General features: G+C 45.6%; 1 protein-coding gene across 1 annotated transcript in view; it reads left to right on the forward strand.

The window, feature by feature from the left end:
• Window positions 1-25,258, forward strand: part of LOC311118679 (BTB/POZ domain-containing protein 3) — a gene marked incomplete at its 3' end in the record, with an annotated part of 445,507 nt that overhangs the window by 410,199 nt on the left and 10,050 nt on the right. The window contains exons 2-3 of the mRNA XM_084193468.1: window positions 10,372-10,459; window positions 16,941-17,031. Of these exons, the coding sequence (XP_084049594.1) occupies window positions 10,437-10,459; window positions 16,941-17,031 (114 nt within the window). The 5' untranslated portion in view covers window positions 10,372-10,436. The remainder of the gene's footprint in view (window positions 1-10,371; window positions 10,460-16,940; window positions 17,032-25,258) is intronic.

A 25,258-nucleotide genomic window follows, 5' to 3' on the forward strand; every position in this document is an offset into this window, starting at 1 on the left:
TAGCATCAAACAGATGCTAGACATTCAGATATCATTCAGATATCCAAAGAATGTTTATTTGTCAAATTCTAAAATACAGGGAAGTGTACACTATTTAATGATAACTCAAGAGAACTGGGTATTCAACAAGAATGTTATATGGTAAAACATTTTTTATGAACAATGTCGTACAGTTCAGCATGAATGAGTGAGTCTCAGGTGTAGAACTGTAGCTACAGATCGTTACACCAGATAATGTGATTTATGCAAAGGTTTTTGCCGACATCTTGTCTATTTCAAGTCTTCTCTCATTGATTGAGACAGGTGGGTGTCCACCCCCAAAGTGCTGCATGTCTTGATGACAGAGACCTGTCTCGATCAATGAGAGAGGACTTGAAATAGACAAGATGGCGGCATACACGTTGTTGGATTACTTCATGGGGCAAAATGCTTTTATTTATTTTAATAACAGAGCATTTTCTCAATTCAAACTGACCCCCTGCAACTGGACACAGACATTTTATGAGACTCCTGTTTCCCCAAAATGGAGGACGAAGACGGCATCGCTAAGGTTGGTCGAAAATTCTGTGTGCTTCACCAAAAAGTACCTATCCTGTATCTCCCAGTAATGGATACCCAAAATATTTGGTTAAATCACATTATGTAGTGTAACAATCTGTAGCTAAGAGAACTGGTGGTCATGATGAAATTGCCATTCACAAAAAAACATACAGTAAGAAAACACAGTGTACTAAAGTTCAGGGAATACAAGTGAAGCTGTGGGAGGAGTCATGGTCAAAGCTGTGGGAGGAGTGTTGTCATGGTCAAAGCTGTGGGAGGAGTGTTGTCATGGTCAAAGCTGTGGGAGGAGTGTTGTCATGGTCAAAGCTGTGGGAGGAGTGTTGTCATGGTCAAAGCTGTGGGAGGAGTGTTGTCATGGTCAAAGCTGTGGGAGGAGTGTTGTCATGGTCAAAGCTGTGGGAGGAGTGTTGTCATGGTGAAAGCTGTGGGAGGAGTGTTGTCATGGTCAAAGCTGTGGGAGGAGTGTTGTCATGGTCAAAGCTGTGGGAGGAGTGTTGTCATGGTCAAAGCTGTGGGAGGAGTGTTGTCATGGGGACAGCTGTGGGAGGAGTGTTGTCATGGTCTAAGCTGTGGGAGGAGTGTTGTCATGGGGACAGCTGTGGGAGGAGTGTTGTCATGGGGACAGCTGTGGGAGGAGTGTTGTCATGGTCAAAGCTGTGGGAGGAGTGTTGTCATGGTCAAAGCTGTGGGAGAAGTGTTGTCATGGGGACAGCTGTGGGAGGAGTGTTGTCATGGGGACAGCTGTGGGAGGAGTGTTGTCATGGGGACAGCTGTGGGAGGAGTGTTGTCATGGTCAAAGCTGTGGGAGGAGTGTTGTCATGGTCAAAGCTAGGGAGGAGTGTTGTCATGGTCAAAGCTGTGGGAGGAGTGTTGTCATGGGGACAGCTGTGGGAGGAGTGTTGTCATGGTCAAAGCTGTGGGAGGAGTGTTGTCATGGTCAAAGCTGTGGGAGGAGTGTTGTCATGGGGACAGCTGTGGGAGGAGTGTTGTCATGGTCAACGCTGTGGGAGGAGTGTTGTCATGGTCAAAGCTGTGGGAGGAGAGTTGTCATGGGGACAGCTGTGGGAGGAGTGTTGTCATGGTCAAAGCTGTGGGAGGAGTGTTGTCATGGTCAAAGCTGTGGGAGGATGTTGTCATGGTCAAAGCTGTGGGAGGAGTGTTGTCATGGTCAAAGCTGTGGGAGGAGTGTTGTAATGGGGACAGCAGTGGGAGGAGTGTTGTCATGGTCAAAGCTGTGGGAGGAGTGTTGTCATGGGGACAGCTGTGGGAGGAGTGTTGTCACGGTCAAAGCTGTGGGAGGAGTGTTGTCATGGTCAAAGCTGTGGGAGGAGTGTTGTCATGGTCAAAGCTGTGGGAGGAGTGTTGTCATGGGGACAGCTGTGGGAGGAGTGTTGTCATGGGGACAGCTGTGGGAGGAGTGTTGTCATGGGGACAGCTGTGGGAGGAGTGTTGTCATGGGGACAGCTGTGGGAGGAGTGTTGTCATGGGGACAGCTGAATGGCAGCTCCTCATGAGTCATCTGCTTGAAATCCAGAATAATGTCTGGAGAGGGAAACAGTCCACGGGATACAGTCCACGCGAAACAGTTCACGGGATACAGTTCACGGGATACAGTCCACGGGATACAGTCCACGGGATACAGTCCACGGGAAACAGTTCACGGGATACAGTTCACGGGATACAGTCCACGGGATACAGTCCACGGGAAACAGTTCACGGGATACAGTTCACGGGATACAGTCCACGGGATACAGTCCACGGGATACAGTCCACGGGAAACAGTTCACGGGATACAGTTCACGGGATACAGTCCACGGGATACAGTCCACGGGAAACAGTTCACGGGATACAGTTCACGGGATACAGTCCACGGGATACAGTCCACGGGATACAGTTCACGGGATACAGTTCACGGGATACAGTCCACGGGATACAGTCCACGGGATACAGTCCACGGGATACAGTCCACGGGATACAGTCCACGGGATACAGTTCACGGGATACAGTCCACGGGATACAGTCCACGGGATACAGTCCACGGGAAACAGTCCACGGGATACAGTCCACGGGATACAGTCCACGGGATACAGTCCACGGGATACAGTTCACGGGATACAGTTCACGGGATACAGTCCACGGGATACAGTCCACGGGATACAGTCCACGGGATACAGTTAACGGGAAACAGTTAATGGGAAACAGTTAACGGGAAACAGTTAACGGGAAACAGTTAACAGGATATAGTTAACTGGATACAGTCCACGGGATACAGTTCACGGGATACAGTCCACGGGATACAGTTCACGGGATACAGTCCACGGGATACAGTCCACGGGATACAGTTCACGGGATACAGTTCACGGGATACAGTCCACGGGATACAGTCCACGGGATACAGTCCATGGGATACAGCTAACGGGAAACAGTTAACGGGAAACAGTTAACGGGAAACAGTTAACGGGAAACAGTTAACGGGATATAGTTAACTGGATACAGTCCACGGGATACAGTCCACGGGATACAGTTCACGGGATACAGTTCACGGGATACAGTCCACGGGAAACAGTCCACGGGAAACAGTCCATGGGATACAGTTCACGGGATACAGTCCACGGGATACAGTCCACGGGATACAGTCCACGGGATACAGTTCACAGGATACAGTCCACGGGATACAGTCCACGGGAAACAGTTCACTGGATACAGTCCACGGGATACAGTCCACGGGAAACAGTCCACGGGATACAGTTCACGGGATACAGTCCACGGGATACAGTCCACGGGATACAGTCCACGGGATACAGTCCACGGGAAACAGTCCATGGGATACAGTTCACGGGATACAGTCCACGGGAAACAGTCCACGGGAAACAGTCCACGGGATACAGTCCACGGGATACAGTTAACGGGATACAGTCCACAGGATACAGTTCACGGGATACAGTCCACGGGATACAGTTCACGGGATACAGTTCACGGGATACAGTCCACGGGATACAGTTCACGGGATACAGTCCATGGGATACAGTTCACGGGATACAGTCCACGGGATACAGTCCACGGGATACAGTCCACGGGATACAGTCCACGGGAAACAGTCCACGGGATACAGTCCACGGGATACAGTCCACGGGATACAGTCCACTGGATACAGTCCATGGGAAACAGTTAACGGGAAACAGTTAACGGAAAACAGTTAACGGGAAACAGTTCACGGGAAACAGTTAACGGGAAACAGTTAACGGGATACAGTTAACGGGATACAGTCCACGGGATACAGTCCACGGGATACAGTTAACGGGATACAGTCCACGGGATACAGTTCACGAGATACAGTCCACGGGATACAGTTCACGGGATACAGTCCACGGGATACAGTCCACGGGATACAGTCCACGGGATACAGTTCACGGGATACAGTCCACGGGATACAGTTCACGCGAAACAATTCACGGGATACAGTTCACGGGATACAGTCCACGGGATACAGTCCACGGGAAACAGTTCACGGGATACAGTCCACGGGATACAGTCCACGGGAAACAGTTCACGGGATACAGTCCACGGGAAACAGTTCACGGGATACAGTCCACGGGATACAGTCCACGGGAAACAGTTCACGGGATACAGTCCACGGGATACAGTCCACGGGATACAGTCCACGGGATACATTCCACGGGATACAGTCCACGGGATACAGTCCACGGGATACAGTCCACGGGATACATTCCACGGGATACAGTCCACGGGAAACAGTTAACGGGAAACAGTTAACCAGAAACAGTTAACGGGAAACAGTTAACGGGAAACAGTTCACGGGAAACAGTTAACGGGATACAGTTAACGGGATACAGTTCACGGGATACAGTCCACGGGATACAGTCCACGGGATACAGTCCACGGGATACAGTCCACGGGATACAGTTCATGGGATACAGTCCACGGGATACAGTTCACGGGAAACAGTTCACGGGATACAGTTCACGGGAAACAGTTCACGGGAAACAGTTAACGGGAAAAAGTTCACGGGATACAGTTAACGGGAAACAGTTCACGGGATACAGTTAACGGGATACAGTCCACGGGATACAGTTAACGGGATACAGTCCACAGGATACAGTTCACGGGATACAGTCCACGGGATACAGTTCACGGGATACAGTTCACGGGATACAGTTCACGGGAAACAGTTAACGGGATACAGTCCACGGGATACAGTTCACGGGATACAGTTCACGGGAAACAGTTCACGGGAAACAGTCCACGGGATACAGTTCACGGGAAACAGTTCACGGGAAACAGTTCACGGGATACAGTTCACAGGATACAGTTCACGGGAAACAGTTCACGGGAAACAGTTCACGGGATACAGTTCACGGGATACAGTTCACGGGAAACAGTTCACGGGATACAGTTCACGGGAAACAGTTCACGGGATACAGTTCACGGGATACAGTTCACGGGAAACAGTTCCCGGGAAACAGTTCACGGGAAACAGTTCACGGGATACAGTTCACGGGATACAGTTAACAGGATACAGTTCACGGGAAACAGTTCACGGGAAACAGTTCACGGGAAACAGTTCACGGGATACAGTTCACGGGATACAGTTAACAGGATACAGTCCACGGGAAACAGTTCACGGGAAACAGTTCACGGGATACAGTTCATGGGAAACAGTTCACGGGATACAGTTAACGGGATACAGTCCACGGGAAACAGTTCACGGGAAACAGTTCATGGGATACAGTTCACGGGAAACAGTTCACGGGATACAGTCCACGGGAAACAGTTCACAGGATACAGTCAACGGGAAACAGTTCACGGGATACAGTCCACGGGAAACAGTTCACGGGATACAGTCCACGGGAAACAGTTCACGGGATACAGTTCACGGGATACAGTTCACGGGAAACAGTTCACGGGAAACAGTTCGCGGGAAACAGTTCACGGGAAACAGTTCACGGGAAACAGAGCTGCTACAATAACACATGCAGGCAAAGGAATTCTGTTTCTGTATCTAGACTCCACGCCAGGAAGAAGGCCAGGAACCACACTGTGTTGTCTATAAGACAAAAATATTTAAAATAATGATTCAACTATTGTACAGTTTGAACAACAGTTGAACTGTACCAGCATAACATCAACATTAGGGTAGACTAGTTGAACATGCATACATGTGCACAGGCACATCAATTAAATGTACAACAATAGAAGTAAATATGTCATAACCCTCAACCTTTTCACAGTGACCAGACCGTACAAATGTACCTAGGTAGGTAGGAAGACAGTATCTACCTACAGCCATGTCTATCAGGCATGCTTAGGCTAGTTTAAAAAAATAGTAAAACCAGTGTGGTGTCGAGAAAACGTTGCTAATTATGCTGTGAAAACAAGGAAATCCGCTGACACTGTACTTTGATTATAAAGGTTCATTTATATCAAAGGATTCCAGCGTCAATTTACAGATATCTGCCGATATCTGGAGAATAACCGGACCCAATCTGTAATATGTTATTCTCCCCGTCCTCTGTTTTAACCGTGGTATTTATCCTATGCCCTATGTAACATAATATGGGTGTTTTCCCTACTGACCAATCCCAGGACTCCACCTACCAGACTTCCTCTGTTTTAGGGTGCCCCTATAGAACTACTCTCCATATGCTCCCTTAAGCTGAGTCAACATCCTCTAAAACCATTTGCAACCATTAGCAAAGTCATAAATTCCTTAGATACCACACCAGTTTTATAGATTTACAACAGTAAATTGTTGTGTTATTGTTTATCCTTACTGTTTGCTTGTAAACTTTGCTAGCTAGCTTGCTGGATATACAATACCTGTTATTCACATCTATTTGGAATCCTATCTTCTGTTGTGTCTGGGAAAAATGTGTTTGAATCAACCGATAGGAACGTCGCTGAAAGAGGTTCAATGGACAACCATATCTATACGCACAAAAACGTACAGTGTGATCAGATTTCCCCTTTAAGACTTACTGCCACCGCAACCTGTCCCCTGTCCAAACTGATAGGGCACTACAACCACATAGGAGTTGTGAAAGTCTCACCTTCATATTAGTGTGTAGTCCAAACTGTTCGGACGCTACAGACAGAAGTTGGCTGATCGGCGGTACCGACTTCAGACGAGTCCATTGACCTTTGTGGGGGTCGTAGAGTGGAGAACACCATTGTGTTCTTGAGAGTCTCCATAGAGGGGTCACATTATACTGAACAAAAATATAAACGCGACATGTAAAGTGTTGGTTCCATGTTTCATGAGCTGAAATAAAATATCCCTGAAATTTTCCATACGTACAAAAAGCTTATTTCTCTCAAATTTTGTGCACAAATTTGTTTACATCCCTGTTAGTGAGAATTTCTCCTTTGTCAAGATAATCCATCCACCTGACAGGTGTGGCATATCAAGAAGCTGATAAACAGCATGATCATTACATAGGTGCACCTTGTGCCAGGGACAATAAAAGGCCACTCTAAAATGTGCAGATTTGTCACACAACACAATACCACAGACATCTCAAGATTTGAGGGCGCGTGCAATTGACTGCAGAAATGTCCACCAGAGCTGTTGCAAGAGAATTTAACGTTCATTTCTCTACCATAAGCCGCCTCCAACGTCGTTGGTTACACGACCACGTGGAACCACGCCAGCCCATGACCCCCACATCCGGCTTCTTCACCTGCGGGATCGTTTGAGACCAGCCACCCGGACAGCTGATGAAACTGTGGGTTTGCACAACCGAATAAAGCAACTTTCTAAAAAATGTTTTGGTTTGTTTCTAGCTGGTTAGCTAGCTAGCTTACGTTCAGTTCAAATAATGACCCTATCATAGCTGACAATAAACTCACAACATGATCATTATTTACAAGTTAATGGCGAGTTAATTACAGAAAATAGCTTACGGTTGGGAGTGTGACGAAATAAAAGCAGGGCATTCTACCAGAGAATTCTAGAACATGGACACTGTCTCGTTGTTACATCCTTATTTGACTTTGGTGCAGGTCATATTATTCTTTGCCTCTGGTAAACACACACTATATCAAATAAAATCAAAGTTTATTTGTCACATGCACAGGATACAGAAGGTGTAAACGGTACAGTGAAATGGTGACTTGCATAGTGGAGTCTTTTGTTTAGACACATGGATAGCTAGCTAAACAATTAACCATAATCCCAACGTTACTACCATGCATGAATCTGCAGTTAACTCAAGTTAATCAACTAGGTTCAATGTTAGTTATCTAGGCTATAACTAGCGGTGCAAATAGATCATACACGTAACGTCAGCTAGCAAGCCAGCCAATTAACGTTAGCTAGCAAGCCAGCCAGTTAACGTTAGCTAGCAAGCCAGCCAGTTAACGTTAGCTAGCAAGCCAGCCAGTTAACGTTAGCTAGCAAGCCAGCCAGTTAACGTTAGCTTGCAAGCCAGCCAGTTAACGTTAGCTAGCAAGCCAGCCAGTTAACGTTAGCTAGCAAGCCAGCCAGTTAACATTAGCTAGCAAGCTAATAGTACGCTTTAACTTTCAATGAAAACAACTTTCAACAAAATTAGAAACATGTAATATCTGAAAATGTAGCTAGCTAGACTCTCTTACCCATATACATGGATGGACGCTTCTCCCTCTCTGTTACGGATGCCATGGTTGCCCTTAGTTTGAAGATATAATCCGGAGACAGGTGTTTTATACAGCCTTCTGTGTTTTCTCTTTTCGACTCCCTTCGCATATTTGCAATCAAATGCCAGAATTTTCTCCATCTCCTTAGCTATCATACTCTGCTTCCACCGGGCATTCCACTGATTTGAAAACTCGGTCAACGTCTTCATTGCGGTTCTTTGTGATATCTTTCAAAAGATCCGCTGTAACTCAGTGAAATCTTTGAAATTGTTGCGTGTTGCATTTATATTTATGTTTAGTGTAGTTTGTAGGCCAAACTGTTCGGGCACTACAAACGTTTTCGTGAGAAGACAATCTTCCGGGATGTCTCACGGTCTGACAAACACCGCTGTAGCTCTGCCAGCTTTCACCACAGAGGCAGAAGGCTTAAATAGACCGTTTTGATGGGGATGTTGTTATTAACACTCTCAGATTAGCATTGCCCTTTAGTATTTACAATATTTACAATATCAAAATTATATATGTATGTTTAGGAGAGGCATCCCAAATGGCACCCTATTCCCTACACAGTGCACTAGTTTTGACCAGAGCCCTCTGTCAAAAGTAGTGCACTAAAAAGCGAATAAGGTATCATTCTTAGGGGCCATCACTTTAATGGAAGGATTTGACTTAGCATATCCTAGTAGTACCGCACTCAGCTGCAACAGCCAATCAGGGGCCCCGAGTGTGCCTATTGGCTGACGCTGCTGAAGATGCCTTGTGGAGGGGGTGGGGGGGGGGGTTTATCTCACTCTCTCTCTCTCTCTCTCTCTCTCTCAGTTATTTTCCTGAGCTCATCCATTCATCCGCTGTAGTATACAGGAGGTAGGGAGCAGAGTGGAGCACAGACGCGGAGCTGCTCACACAGAGCATCCTGCAGGAGAGACAGGACCTGAGCCACACAGCGGAGAGAGAAACAGATAGAGGGGAGAGACAGGACCTGAGCCACACAGCGGAGAGAGAAACAGATAGAGGGGAGAGAAAGAGAGGGAGAAACGGAGAGAGAAAGAGAGAGAGATAGAGAGGGAAAGAGATATGCAGAGAGAGAGGAAGAACAGATAGAGATACAGAGAGAGGGAGATAGAGAGAGAGATATATATAGAGAGATAGAGAGAGAGAGAGAGAGATACAGAGAGAGGGAGATATATATATATATACATAGAGAGAGACAGATAGAGACAGAGAGAGAGAAAGCAGGCTGTCTGCCTCAGGACTGCTGCAGCTGCATTAAATCTCTAGGCTGTCACGCCAGCACTCACCGGAGGAGAGAGGAAAGAAGAGAGAGGAGAGATGAGAGAGAGGAGAGCGATTTCAGTAAGGATTTCATTGGTACGGTATCTGGGACAAACAGCGATGGGTACCCAACAAGACCGTCTGTCACCAGATCAAACTTGAAAGGAAAACTGGAGGAAAATAAAAGTCCCTTTGGATTGTTCCTGTCTATCTTCTCCAGAAAAAGCATTGGATTCTTTCCGTTTCTTTCTGTTTTCTTGAGTAAACTGAAGGAGAAGAGAGAGTGCAGGATAACCCATACTTTAACTGTCTGCTCCATAAAAGCTGAGTAGGAGGAGGATTTCTGACTGACTGATTTCCTACTCAGTATTTTCTGACTGACTGATGAACTGAACTCTTTCAACTTTGCTGCTGCTGTTTGCTGCAAAAACTCTTTCACTACACTGTCCTGTCCTGTCCTGTCCGATCGCCCTACCCCTCCTCAGGCCCTTGTTCCCCTCTTCCACCTCTCCTCTCCTGGTGAAAGTATTTTCTCTGCATGCTCTCCCACTGCTCAGCAGGACAACACACTCATGGTGGATGCTAAAGGCCGGAACAGGAAATGTCTGACCTTCCTCTTGATGCTCCCAGAGTCCGTCAAGAGCAAGCCGCCGAGTACTAAGAGCTCCAAAAAGACAGCTAACGTCGGTGGCGCTTCCGGGGGTAGTACCGGGGGTAGTACCGGGGGAAGTACCGGGGGTAGTACCGGGGGAAGTACCGGGGGTAGTACCGGGGGTAGTACCGTGTCCAAGCTGCCTCCGGTGTGTTACGAGATCATTACCCTGAAGAACAAGAAGAACAAGAAGAAGATGTCAGATATTTTCCCCAGCACTAAGAATCAGGGTGGAGGGTCGGGGGCCACAGTGCAGGAGTACCAGCAACAGAACCTGAATAATAACAACACCATTCAGAACTGTAACTGGCAGGGGATGTACTCTACTATACGAGAGAGGTGGGTGACACTAACTAACTAACTAACTCATATACTAGCGGTAGGTGACACTAACTAACTAACTCATATACTAGCGGTAGGTGACACTAACTAACTAACTCATATACTAGCAGTAGGTGACACTAACTAACTAACTAACTAACTCATATACTAGCGGTAGGTGACACTAACTAACTCATATACTAACGGTAGGTGACACTAACTAACTAACTAACTAACTAACTAACTAACTAATATACGAGAGAGGTGGGTGACACTAACTAACTCACTCATATACGAGCGGTAGGTGACACTAACTAACTAACTAACTAACTAACTAACTAACTAACTAACTAACTAACTAACTAACTAACTAACTAACTAACTAACTAACTAACTAACTAACTAACTCATATACTAGAGAGGTGGGTGACACTAACTAACTAACTAACTCATATACTAGCGGTAGGTGACACTAACTAACTAACTAACTCATATACTAGCGGTAGGTGACACTAACTAACTCATATACTAGCGGTAGGTGACACTAACTAACTAACTAACTAACTAATATACGAGAGAGGTGGGTGACACTAACTAACTCACTCATATACTAGCGGTAGGTGACACTAACTAACTAACTAACTAACTAACTAACTAACTAACTAACTAACTAACTAACTAACTAACTAACTAACTAACTAACTAACTAACTAACTCATATACTAGAGAGGTGGGTGACACTAACTAACTAACTAACTCATATACTAGCGGTAGGTGACACTAACTAACTAACTAACTCATATACTAGCGGTAGGTGACACTAACTAACTAACTAACTAACTCATATACTAGAGAGGTGGGTGACACTAACTAACTAACTAACTAACTAACTAACTAACTAACTCATTTACTAGTGGTAGGTGACACTAACTAACTAACTAACTCATATACTAGCGGTAGGTGACACTAACTAACTAACTACCTCATATTCACTAGCTCCTTGGAGTGTAGCGCCTCACCATTTGGATCTCCACACTTTGCTGTTCTGGGCCGGGTCCCAGGCTGGGAGCATCCTCCTCCTGTTCTGGGCCGGTTCCCAGGCTGGGAGCATCCTCCTCCTGTTCTGGGCCGGGTCCCAGGCTGGGAGCATCCTCCTCCTGTTCTGGGCCGGGTCCCAGGCTGGGAGCATCCTCCTCCTGTTCTGGGCCGGTTCCCAGGCTGGGAGCATCCTCCTCCTGTTCTGGGCCGGGTCCCAGGCTGGGAGCATCCTCCTCCTCTAGAAAAGAGACCAGGGAATCATACTGTAACATATGATTCCCTGGTCTCTGCTCTAGAAGACGCTGATTTACAGTATGATAGTGTGTTCCCTCAGGCCACTACTCTACTACCACATATCTACAATACAAAAAAACATGTGAATGTGTGCGTATAGTTTGTGTCTTATCATGTGTATGTGTGTCCGTGCCTGTGTATGTGTCTCTTCACAGCCCCCCGCTGTTCCGTAAGGTGTACTGTATGCATCAGTTACCTGATGTGGAATAGAGTTCCATGTAGTCATGGCTCTATGTAGTACTGTGCGCCTCCCATAGTCTGTTCTGGACTTGGGGACTGTGAAGAGACCTCTGGTGGCAAAGTCTTTTGGGGTATGTATGGGTGTCCGAGCTGAGTGCTAGTAGTTTAAACAGACAGCTTGGTGCATTCAACATGTCAATACTTTCTACAAAAACAAGTAGTGATGAAATCAATCTCTCCTCTGTTTTGTGCCTTGAGAGATTTACATGCATATTATTAATGTTAGCTATCTGTGTACATTTAAGGGCCAGCTGTGCTGCCCTGTTCTGAGCCAATTGTAATTTTCAGAGATCCCTCTTTGTGGCACAGAGACTGAACAGTAGTCCAGGTGAGACAAAACTAGAGCCTGTAGGACCTGCCTTGTGTGTAGGAGTGGCAGTGAGTGTGAGTGTGGAGGGCCCTGTGAGTGTGCACAGAGACAGTGAAAAAATAAGGGTAAACTCAGATAGTTGTGTACCAATTCTGTTAGCTATTTAGCAGTTATATGGCTTGGGGATAGAAGCTGTTCAGGAGCCTGTTGGTGTCAGACTTGATGCACCGGTACCGCTTGACGTCTGGAAGCAGAGAGAACAGTCCATGGCTTGGATGGCTGGAGACTTTGATGACTTTCCCGGGCCTTCCTTTCACGCTGTCTGATATAGAGGTCCTGGATGGCAGGGAGCTTGGCCCCAGTGACGTACTGGGCTGTCCGTACCACCCTCTGTAGCGCCATGCGATCGAGGGCAGTGTTGTTGCCATACCAGGCGGTGATGCAGTCAGTCAAGATGCTCTCAATGGTGCAGCTGTAGAACTTTTTGAAGATTTGATGGCCCATGCCAAACCGTTTTCAACCTCCTGCGCATGTGAGTGGACCATTTTAAGTCCTTAGTGATTTGGACACCGAGGAACATGAAGCGATCGACCCACTCCGCTGCAGCCTCGTCGATGTGGACGGAGGCGTGCTCGCCCACCCGTTTCCTGTAGTCCATGATCAGCTCCTTGGTCTTGCTGATGTTGAGAGAGAGGTTGTTGCTCCGGCACCACACTGCCAGGTCACTGACCTCCTCCCTGTAGGCTGTCTCATCGTCGCTGGTGATCAGGCCAACCACCGCCGTGTCGTCAGCAAACTTGATGATGGTGTTGGAGTCGTGCTTGGCCATGCAGTCATGGGTGAACAAGGAGTACAGGAGGGGACTAAGCACACACTTCTGTGGGGCCCCCGTGTTGAGGGTCAGCGTGGCGTCAGGAAGTTCAGGATCCAGTTGCAGAGGGAGGGGTTCAGTCCCAGGGTCCTAAGCTTGTTGACGAGCTCGGAGGGGACAACAGTGTTGAACGCTGAGCTGTAGTCAATGAACAGCATCCTGTTGACGAGCTCGGAGGGGACAACGGTGTTGAACGCTGAGCTGTAGTCAATGAACAGCATCCTGTTGACGAGCTCGGAGGGGACAACGGTGCTGAACGCTGAGCTGTAGTCAATGAACAGCATTCTCAAATAGGTATTTCTAGGTGGGTGAGGGCAGTGTGGAGTGCAATTGAGACTGCATTGTCTATGGATCTGTTGGGGCGGTTTCCAAATTGTGGTGAGTCGATGGCAGTGGCCAGCCTTTTCTGAGTAACGATCACTTTCTGAGTCAAAATGCAGGCCGAGATCTACCGCTCAGATTTTATTTTAAACATGACTTAAAAAACGTAATCCTATGCAACATGAACCAATTAAAAACAGTTCTGTAGCAATGAGGTTTGTGCAGTAGGCTATAGGTCCAGTACATTATCACTGCATATCGGCTACGCTTGAGTTACCCTGCCAATGTTGCTCTTCTTCGACAAATTTGAAATTATATAAAACATTTTTAGGTATATGATCACACGTAGGGAGAACGCACATTTTATGGCTTATAAAAGTGTTGGAGAACGTGTTGACAGTGCTGGAGAACAGCAGCTCTTTGCTGTATTCGTTGAGTCTCTCTCTAGTCACGGTTTTAAACGTTTTGGAATCTCACAGTATCGACTTTGCTGTGCGCTCAAGGCTTCTTTTTACAGTCTATGGCTCGAGGAAACTGTGCAGACAGGGTGATCTGAGCTATCTGATTGGCCAGCGGTAGGCCTGTAGGTGCACTTGATTTGCTCTCTGGGCCTGCCGGGTAGGCGGAGTTCTCCCTTCAGAAATGGTTGAAAATGGGAACACTTTGTCTTACCTACTCTAGGGTTAGGGATAGGGTTAGGGTTAGGGTTAGGGTTAGGGTTGGGGTTAGGGTTAGGGTTAGGGTTAGGGTTAGGGTTAGGGTTAGAATCAAGTGCACCTATCACCAACAGCACCAAACAAATAAAAACAATAGGAACACATGGTTTTATCGTTGGGTTTTTTACAGAAATGTTTGGTGTTTGGTGTTTGGTGATCAACCAATCGATTGCGATCGGCGGGTTGGTGACCGCTGGCGGCAGGTAGCATAGTGGTTAAGAGCGTTGTGCCAGTAACCGAAAGGTCGCTGGTTCTAATCCCTGAGCTGACTAGGTGAAACATCTGTCGATGTGCCCTTGAGCAAGGCACTTAACCCTAATTGCTCCTGTAAGTCGCTCTGGTTAAGAGCTTCTGCTAAATGATTAAGAACACTGATCTAGGGTTTCTGGGAGTGCTACAGGGCAGTAGTCATTGTGGCATGAAGCCTTAGAGTTGTTTTCTTTGGAACATCAGTGATGGTAGTCATCTTAAGACGTGGGGATTACAGACTGTGACAAGGAGAGGTTGAAAATTACCATGAATATGTCTGCCAGTTGATCTGCCCATGCTCTGTGAATTTGCCACAACCTAAACTCCTGTTTACCCATAGAAATTGAATTACTGGCAATTGGCCAATTGGTCTGTGCTGGGTGTTATTCCATGTGTTTACCCTCTCCTTTAACACCAGGCATGTCCATGCTCTCAACAGTAGACTGGCTCATTGTTCATCCCATTGTCCATTGAGTTCCACAGTCAGTGTATAGAAGTGCTGATCTAGGATCAGTTTTACCTTTAGATCATAATGGCTTTAGATTACGGAGGGCGGAGGGATCTGATTCTAGATCTTTATGAATATCGGCCACTGGTCTTAAACAAACAATGCTCTGAAAATGAAACATTTTGGAGTTAACAATAGCCTAATGTATTACAGTGATCATTATTTGCCCTCGCTGTGAGCTGAAGAGTTTTCATTAACTGAGTATTGAATTCTTTAAAAAGCTAGTAAACAACTGCTGTATCCAGAGGTATCCTGTTTTCTCCTGAGCAACATAATGGGAGCCATGTAGTTAGTTCAGTTTCAGAAATGAAATTGTGTGAGATTGAGATTACGGAGATTACGTTTTCACATTGATTGATTCCTGTAATTCTCTCTTTCAATCTCTGTCAAACTCTCTATCTCTCTCTTCCGCTCAATCTCGATCATAAATACTTCAGAATAGTTTGTGTGACTGACTAAAACAGTGCCAGTACAAAATAAAATGATCAAATATCCCTGACACGGGCCTCCCGAGTGGCACAGCGGTCTAAGGCGCTTGAGGCGTCAGTACAGACCCGGGTTCGATTCCAGGCTGTGTCACAGCCGGCCGTGACCGGGAGACCCATGAGGCGGCGCACAATTGGCCCAGCGTCGTCCCGGTTAGGGGAGGGTTTGGATGTCCTTGTTCCATCGCGCTCTAGCGACTCCTTGTGGCGGGCCAGGCGCCTGCAAACTGTCTTCGGTTGCCAGGTGTACAGTGTTTCCTCCGACGCGTTGTTGCGGCTGGCTTCCGGGTTAAGCGACACCGTCATAGGATGCCACCTTTCCAATAAGTCAGTTTGTCAAAGTTCTGCCATGCTAAAGCTGCCCCAGTCAACTGTAAGTGATTTGGAAACGTCTAGGAGCAACAACGGCTCTAGGAGCAACAACGGCTCAGCCGCGAAGTGGTAGGCCACACAAGCTCACAGAACAGGACCGCCGAGTGCTGAAGCGCATAGCGCTTAAAAATCGTCTGTCCTCGGTTACAACACTCACTACTGAGTTCCAAACTGCCTCTGAAAGCAACGTCAGCACTGTTCGTCGGGAGCTTCATGAACAACTGTTCGTCGTGAGCTTCATGAAATGGGTTTCCATGGCAGAGCAGCCACACACAAGCCTAAGAACACCATGCGCAATGCCAAGCGTCGGCTGGAGTGGTGTAAAGCTCGCCGCCATTGGACTCTGGAGCAGTGGAAACGCGTTCTCTGGAGTGATGAATCACGCTTCACCATCTGGCAGTCCGACTGACAAATCTGGGTTTGGTGGATGCCAGGAAAACGCTACGTGCCCCAATGCATAGTGCCAACTGTAAAGTTTGGTGGAGCAGGATTAATAGTCTGGGGCTGTTTTTCATGGTTCGGGCTAGGCCCCTTAGTTCCAGTGAAGGGAAATTTCAACGCTACAGCATGCAATGACATTCTAGACGATTCTGTGCTTTGTGGCAACAGTTTGGGGAAGGCCCTTTCCTGTTTTAACATGACAATGCCCCTGTGCACAAAGCGAGGTCCATACAGAAATTGTTTGTCGAGATTGGTGTGGAAGAACTTGACTGGAATGCACAGAGCCCTGACCTCAACCCCATCGAACACTTTTGGGATGAATTGGAACACCGACTGTGAGCCAGGCCTAATCACCCAACATCAGTGCCCGACCTCACTAATGCTCGTGGCTGAATGGAAGCAAGTCCCCGCAGCAATGTTCCAACATCTAGTGGAAAGCCTTCCCAGAAGAGTGGAGGCTGTTATAGCAGCAAAGGGGGGGGGGGGGGGGGGACCAACTCCATATTAATGCCCATGATTTTGGAATGAGATGTTCGACGAGCAGGTGTCCACATACTTTTGGTCATGTAGTGTATGAGAGTTTGACTTAGCATACAGCACAGGTACTACTCTGTCCAATGAAGTACTGTGATCTTACTCTGGTCTGTTTTTCAGAAACTCTGTGATGTTCAACAATGAGTTGATGGCCGACGTTCACTTCGTGGTGGGACAGACGGGAGGGACACAGAGACTTCCAGGACACAGGGTAAGGGTAACCATCATCATCTCTTAGGTACTGTGTAACCAGCGGGGACTGAATCCTTCTCCTGATCGCCAACCCACAGTCTTAACCGTTAGACATCCTCACGGTCCAAGGGTGATATTTGGGATTAAGGCAGGGCTAATTTATCACTAGACTATGATTTCAAATAACCTGACTTTTATCTAACTGTCTCAACAGTGATCCAGTGATCCAGTGATCCAGTGATCCAGTGATCCAGTGATCCAGTGATCCAGAGGACAATAGAAAGAACAACTAATAAGGACTCATAAACCCAGAGCTGGTTCTTTGTATCACTACTGTTAGTATCATTACTGATACTGTTCAGAGAGATGACATCATCACCTATTAGGTACTGTTCAGAGAGATGACATCATCACCTATTAGGTACTGTTTAGAGAGATGACATCATCATCTATTAGGTACTGTTTAGAGAGATGACATCATCATCTGTTAGGTACTGTTTAGAGAGATGACATCATCATCTATTAGGTACTGTTCAGAGAGACCTCATGTCCTGGATTGTGCGGTATTCAGTCATCCATTTTGTCCCTTTGTCCCACGTTCCTCAACCAAACAATCATGTCCTGCATTTTATCAACAAATTAAAACACCACTAATTTACAAAGACATTTCGATTTGTCCCATATTTCGGTCAGACTACCTATTCAGTTGATGAGAATTGACATTCCAACCTGTCTCTCTTGCAGTCACGTTGCCATTATGACAAGATATACAGTAAAGTATTCATAGCCCTTGACTTATTCCACATTTTGTTGTGTTACAGCCTGAATTCAAAATTTATTAAAAAAAATCTAAACAATCTCACCCATCTACCCACAATACCCCATAATGAGAAAGTCAAAACATGTTTTTTGCAAATTTATTGAAAATGAAATACAAAAATAACTAATTTACATAAGTATTCACACCCCAATACATGTTAGAATCACCTTTGGCAGCGATTACAGCTGCGAGTCTTTCCGGGTAAGTCTTTAAGAGCTTTGCACACCTGGATTGTATAATATTTGCACACATTTTTGATGCTCTGTCAAGTTGGTTGTTGATCATTGCTAGACAACAATTTTCAAGTCTTGCCATAGATTTTCAAGACAATTTAAGTCAAACTGTAACTAGGCCACTCAGGAACATTCAATGTTGTCTTGGTAAACAACTCCAGTGTATATTTTGCCTAGTTTTTTAGGTTATTGTCCTGCTGAAAGGTGAACTTGTCTCCCAGTGTCTGGTGGAAAGCAGACTGAAACAGGTTTTCCTCTAGGATGTGGCCTGTGCTTAGCTCTATTCCATTTTTTTTAATCCTGAAAAATTCCCTGGTTCTTACCAATGACAAGCATACCTATAACATGACGCAGCCACCACCATTCTTGAAAATAATGTGTTGTATTGGATTTGCCCCAAACATAACACTTCAGGACATAAAGTTACTTTCTTTGCCACATTTTTTGCAGTTTTACTTTGGTGCCTTATTGTAAACAGGATGCATGTTTTGAAATATTTTTATTCTGTACTGGCTTCCTTCTTTTCACTGTGTCATTTAGGTTAGTATTGTGGAGTAACTACAATGTTGTTGATCCATTCTCAGATTTCTCCTATCACAGCCATTCAACTCTGTAACTGTTTTAAAGTCACCATTGGCCTCATGGTGAAATCCCTGAGCAGTTTCCTTCCTCTCCGGCAACTGAGTTAGGAAGGACGCCTGTATCTTCATAGTGACTGGGTGTATTGATACACCATCCAGAGTGTAATTAATAACTTCACCATGCTCAAAGGGATGGTCAATGTCTGATTTTTATTAGATTTTTACCCATCTACCAATACGTGCCCTTCTTTACGAGGCATTGGAAAACCTCCCTGGTCTTTGTGGTTGAATCTGTGTTTGAAATTCACTGCTTGACTGAGGGAACTTACAGATAATTATATGTGTGGGGTACAGAGATGAGGTAGTCATTCACAAATCCTGTTAAACTCTATCATTGCATCCATGCAACTTATTATGTGACTTGTTAAGCAAATCTTAACTCCCTGAACTTATTTAGGCTTGTCATAACAAAGGGGTTAGGAACCAGAACCATCTGTCAAGCAGAACCATCTGTCAAGCAGAACCATATGACCATCTGTCAACCAGAACCATATGACCATCTGTCAACCAGAACCATCTGTCAAGCAGAACTGTCTGTCAAGCAGAACCATCTGTCAACCAGAACCATCTGTCAACTAGAACCGTCTGTCAAGCAGAACCATCTGTCAAGCAGAACTTCATGATGTGTGTGTGATCTGATTTTATTATGATGGGGAGAGCAGCAGCAACAAGCCTGCTCTGTCATGGTTCATCATTTACACAGCACCCGGTCTGATACTCTGACAGCACCTCTGGGTCCCGTTGACTTTTCATTGGCCTCACGCCAAAGAGGAGAAATAAAAACGAACATCTCTAGCTATCCCAGCTTGTCCAGTTCAAGAATTGGGGAACAGACATCCACCATTATCAAAATGAGATGTTCTTCTCTCTCTCTCTCTCTCTCTCTCTCCCTCTCTCTCTCTCTCTCTCTCTCTCTCTCGCTCTCTCGCTCTCTCTCTCTCTCTCTCTCTCTCTCTCTCTCTCTCTCTCTCTCTCTCTCTCTCTCTCTCTCTCCCTCTCTCTCTCTCTTCTCCCTCTTTTGCCTCTCTTCTTCCTCCTCCCTCTCTCCTCCATCCCTCCTCCCTCTCTCCTCCCTCTCTCCATCCCTCCTCCCTCTCTCCTCCCTCTCTCCTCCCTCCCTCCTACTCTCCTCCGTCTTCTTCCTGTGAACCTTCTGTAGTATTGTGATGTCATCATTACCAGAGGTAGTTCATTAGCAACATAGAGAACAGACTTCACACTTTCCTCCTGTCATCATAAAACACCATTTGAGACACGGCCTGGGGGGGGAATCATGATTCCTCCAACTGTAGTTTAGAGTTGCTGCTGATTGTGGGGAATCTTTGTGTGTGCTCCAGCAGATTTCATGGTCAAATGAACTCTAGTGGAGAGATGAGAGAGATAAGGGGTGAAGCTGTCCAATATCATCCATGAAGGGGTGGATATACTGTATAGACTTTGGAAAGATGGCGACATCTTACGAGTTCCAACCCAACTTTGCTCATCCCAGACACCCTAGACCCACTCCAATTTGCATACCGCCCCAACAGATCCACAGATGACGCAATCTCAACTGCATTTCACACTGCCCTCTCCCACCTGCATAAGAGGGGAAATAACTATGTGAGAATGCTGTTCATAGACTACAGCTCAGCGTTCAACACTGTAGTCCTCTGTAGCTCAGCTGGTAGAGGACGGCGCTTGTAACGCCAGGGTAGTGGGTTCAATCCCCGGGACCACCCATACGTAAAAATGTATGCACACATGACTGTAAGTCGCTTTGGATAAAAGCGTCTGCTAAATGGCCTATTATTATTATTATAGTCCCCTCCAAGCTCATCACCAAGCTAGGGATCCTGGGACTGAACTCCTCCCTCTGCAACTGGTGGTGAGGGTAGACAACAGCACCTCCGTCACGCGGACCCCTCAGGGGTATGTGCTTAAGTACCCTCCTGTACTCACTGTTCAACCACGACTGTGTGGCCGCGGACAACTCCAACATCATCATCGAGTTTGCTGACTACATGATGGTGGTTGGCCTGATCACCAAAGGCGATGAGACAGCCTACAGGGAGGAGGTCAGAGACTTAGCAGAGTGGTGCCGGAGCAACAACCTCTCCCTCAACGTCAATAAGACCAAAGGAGCTGATCGTAGACTATAGGAAAACATTGATGGGCTTTTGTGGAGCGGGTCGAGAGCTTTAAGTTCCTTGGCGTCCACATCACAAAGGACTTAACATGGTCCACACACACCTGCACAGTCGGAGGGTGAAAATATTTGGCATGGGCCCTTAGATCCTCATGTTATACAGCTGCACCATCGAGAGCATCTTGACTGGCTGCATCACCACTTGGTATGGCAATTCCACCGCCCTTGACTGCAAAGTGCTACAAAGGGTGGTGCGGACAGCTCAGTACATCACTGGGGCTGAGCTCCCTGCCATCCAGGACCTCTATATCAGGACATCCCAGTACATCACTGGGGCTGAGCTCCCTGCCATCCAGGACCTCTATCTCAGGACATCCCAGTACATCACTGGGGCTGAGCTCCCTGCCATCCAGGACCTCTATACCAGGCGGTGTAAGAGGAAACCCCAAAGTCTCCAGCCACTCAAGCCATAGACTGTTCACTCTGCTACCGTCCGGCAAACGGTACCGGAGCATCAGCTCTCACACCAACAGGCTCCAAGACAGCTTCTACCCCCAAGCCATAAGACTGATAAATAGCCAGACTGCTAAATAGTCAATGAATGGTACCTGAACTATCTGCACTGACTCTATCTTCCACTGACCCTACGCACACTCACTGGACACACACACTATACACATCATATGTGACCGACCGCCTTGATTCGGTCTTATGTAGCCACATTTGAAATTGTGTTTTTTACATAAAAATAAAAGCAGAGACACAGGGCTACAAAACTGCATTTGAGGAACCACGGGAAAGTAATTCTGCTTTGAAAGTTGATAAACTTGTAATTTCACTTTTGAGAAAATGGTCTTTGAATGTTTTGATACCTAGTGAAGAGCTCTTCTTTGTCTACATCCATTCAGCATCGTTCACACCATCTTAAGCTTTAGCCCCACCCATCTCGGAGCGCTCTCGGAGCGCACACTGGACGCTCTGGCCGATGAGTAGGGTTGATCCGAGCGTTCTGACCTCACAACGGCTGTCAAGCACCCCAGCTAACTGGCTAACATTGGTTAGCTTGCTATTTACTTTCAGACACAAAATTGGGATTATGGTTCATTGTTTACCTCTGGATAACATGAAAACGGCCTAACCAGCTCTGCTGGCAACAATTTAATTACACTTTTTTGCCAACGTTTACAGCCACTGGCCATATTCAATGGGTGTTGTGTTTACGTAAATTAATCAGTTATTCTGCACTCTGGCATACTCAGACTGAATTTACGAACGCACCCAAAATAGTTAATTGCATAGTGGAGTCTTTTGTTAAGACATGTAGCTAGCTAGCTAGCTAGGTAAACAATGAACCTATCTAGATAAACAACGTGTAAGATTTGTAAGTCGCTCTGGATAAGAGCTAAATGACGTAAATGTAAGATCATACACGTCACGTAACGTTAGCTAGCAAGCCAGCCAGCTAACAATAGCTAGTTAAACAATGAACCATAGTGCCAACTCATGACATTACTACCCTGCGTGAATCTGCTGATAGCTAACCAACCAGGTTCATTGTTAGCTAGCTAACATTAGGCTCTAACTAGCCAAGCAAACGGTTCTGAGATACGAATAAGATCATACACGTAACGTTAGCTAGCTGTCACACCCTGGCTCTGGGACTCTATTTGTTGAGTCAGGGTGTGTTTATTCTATGTGTTATATGTCTATGTTGGGGGTTCTAGTTTGTTTTATTCTATGTTTGCCTGAGTGACTCCCAATCAGAGGCAACGAGTGTCAGCTGTTGGCTGGTTGTCTCTGATTGGGAGCCATATTTAAACTGTCTGTTTTCCCTTTGTGTTTGTGGGTTCTTGTTCCGTGTTCGGTCATTGTTACCGTGGACTTCACGAGTCGTTTCTTGTTTTGTTTATTGTGTCGATTATCACTAAGGATAATAAAGTTCACTATGTTCATTCAACACGCTGCGCATTGGTCTCTCCCTGACGATCGTGACACTAGCGAGCAAGCCAGCTAACGTTAGCTAGCTAGCTAACAGTACACTTTAACTTGAAATGAAACAACTTTCTGTCAAAATTTGAAACGTGTAATATCTGAAAATGTAGCTAGCTAGACTATCTTACCCGTATACATGGATGAACGCTTCTCCATCTCTGTCACAGATTTCATGGTTGCCCTTAGTTTGAAGATGTAATCCAGAGACAGGTGTTTTCTCCATCTCTTTAGCTATCATACTCTAATTCCACTGATTTAAAAACTCGATCCTCCAGAAAGTGGAGAGCACACTTATGTACAGTGCTATGAAAAAGTATTTGCCCCCTTTCTAATTTTCTCCACTTTTGCATATTTGTGATACTGAATGTTATCAGATCTTCAACAAAAACCTAATATTAGATAAAGGGAACATAAGTGGACAAATAACACAACAATTACATATTTATTTCATAAACAAAGTTATGCAACACCCAATTCCCCTGTGTGAAAAAGTAATTGCCCCCTTACACTCAATAACTGGTTGTGTCACCTTTAGCTGCAATGACTCCAACCAAATACTTCCTGTAGTTGTTGATCAGTCTCTCACGTCGCTGTGGAGGAATTTTGGCCCACTCTTCCATGTAGAACTGCTTTAACTCAGTGATGTGTGGGTTTTCAAGCATGAACTGCTCGTTTCAAGTCCTGCCACAACATCTCAATTGGGATTAGTTCTGGACTTTGACTAGGCCATTCCAAAACTTCCAATTTGCTGCTTTTTAGCAATTTTCATGTAGACTTGGATTGTGTGTTTTGGATCATTGTCTTGCTGCATGACCCAGCTGCGCTTCAGCTTCAGCTCACAGACGGATGGTCTGACATTCTCCTGTAGAATTCTCTGATACAGAGCAGAATTCATGGTTCCTTCTATTAAGGCAAGTCGTCCAGGTCCTGAGGCAGCAAAGCATCACACCACTACCACCATGCTTGACCTTTGGTATGATGTTCTTACTGTGGAATTCAGAGTTTGGTTTTCGCCGGGCATTACTGGAACCATGTCATCCAAAAAGTTATACTTTTGAATCATCTGTCCATAGAACGTTCTTCCAAGAGTCTTGATGATCATCCAGGTGCTTTTTGACAAACTTGAGTCAACGTTTTGGACGAGATGGATCCCATTATGCCTGGCGAAAACCAAACACTGCATTCCACAGTAAGAACATCATACCAAAGGTCAAGCATGGTGGTGGTGGTGTGATGGTTTGGGGATGCTTTGCTGCCTCAGGACCTGGACGACTTGCCTTAATAGAAGGAACCATGAATATTGCACACATACACACTCACACTCACACTCACATACTTTAACACTCATCATATGCTGCTGCTACTCTGTTCTTTATTTTACTCTTATTATTATCTATCCTGATGCCTAGTCACTTTACCCTGCCTTCATGTACATATCTACCTCAAATACCGTATTATTATCTATCCTGATGCCTAGTCACTTTACCCTGCCTTCATATACATATCTACCTCAAATACCTTATTATTATCTATCCTGATGCCTAGTCACTTTACCCTGCCTTCATGTACATATCTACCTCAAATACCTTATTATTATCTATCCTGATGCCTAGTCACTTTACCCTGCCTTCATGTACATATCTACCTCAAATACCTTATTATTATCTATCCTGATGCCTAGTCACTTTACCCTGCCTTCATGTACATATCTACCTCAAATACCTTATTATTATCTATCCTGATGCCTAGTCACTTTACCCTGCCTTCATGTACATATCTACCTCAAATACCTTATTATTATCTATCCTGATGCCTAGTCACTTTACCCTGCCTTCATGTACATATCTACCTCAAATACCTTATTATTATCTATCCTGATGCCTAGTCACTTTACCCTGCCTTCATGTACATATCTACCTCAAATACCTTATTATTATCTATCCTGATGCCTAGTCACTTTACCCTGCCTTCATGTACATATCTACCTCAAATACCTTATTATTATCTATCCTGATGCCTAGTCACTTTACCCTGCCTTCACGTACATATCTACCTCAAATACCTTATTATTATCTATCCTGATGCCTAGTCACTTTACCCTGCCTTCATGTACATATCTACCTCAAATACCTTATTATTATCTATCCTGATGCCTAGTCACTTTACCCTGCCTTCACGTACATATCTACCTCAAATACCTTATTATTATCTATCCTGATGCCTAGTCACTTTACCCTGCCTTCATGTACATATCTACCTCAAATACCTTATTATTATCTATCCTGATGCCTAGTCACTTTACCCTGCCTTCACGTACATATCTACCTCAAATACCTTATTATTATCTATCCTGATGCCTAGTCACTTTACCCTGCCTTCATGTACATATCTACCTCAAATACCTTATTATTATCTATCCTGATGCCTAGTCA

The sequence above is a fragment of the Coregonus lavaretus genome, assembly GCF_964263955.1.
Source record: "Coregonus lavaretus genome assembly, contig: HAP1_SCAFFOLD_282, whole genome shotgun sequence".
In the NCBI taxonomy this organism is placed as follows: Eukaryota; Metazoa; Chordata; class Actinopteri; order Salmoniformes; family Salmonidae; genus Coregonus; species Coregonus lavaretus.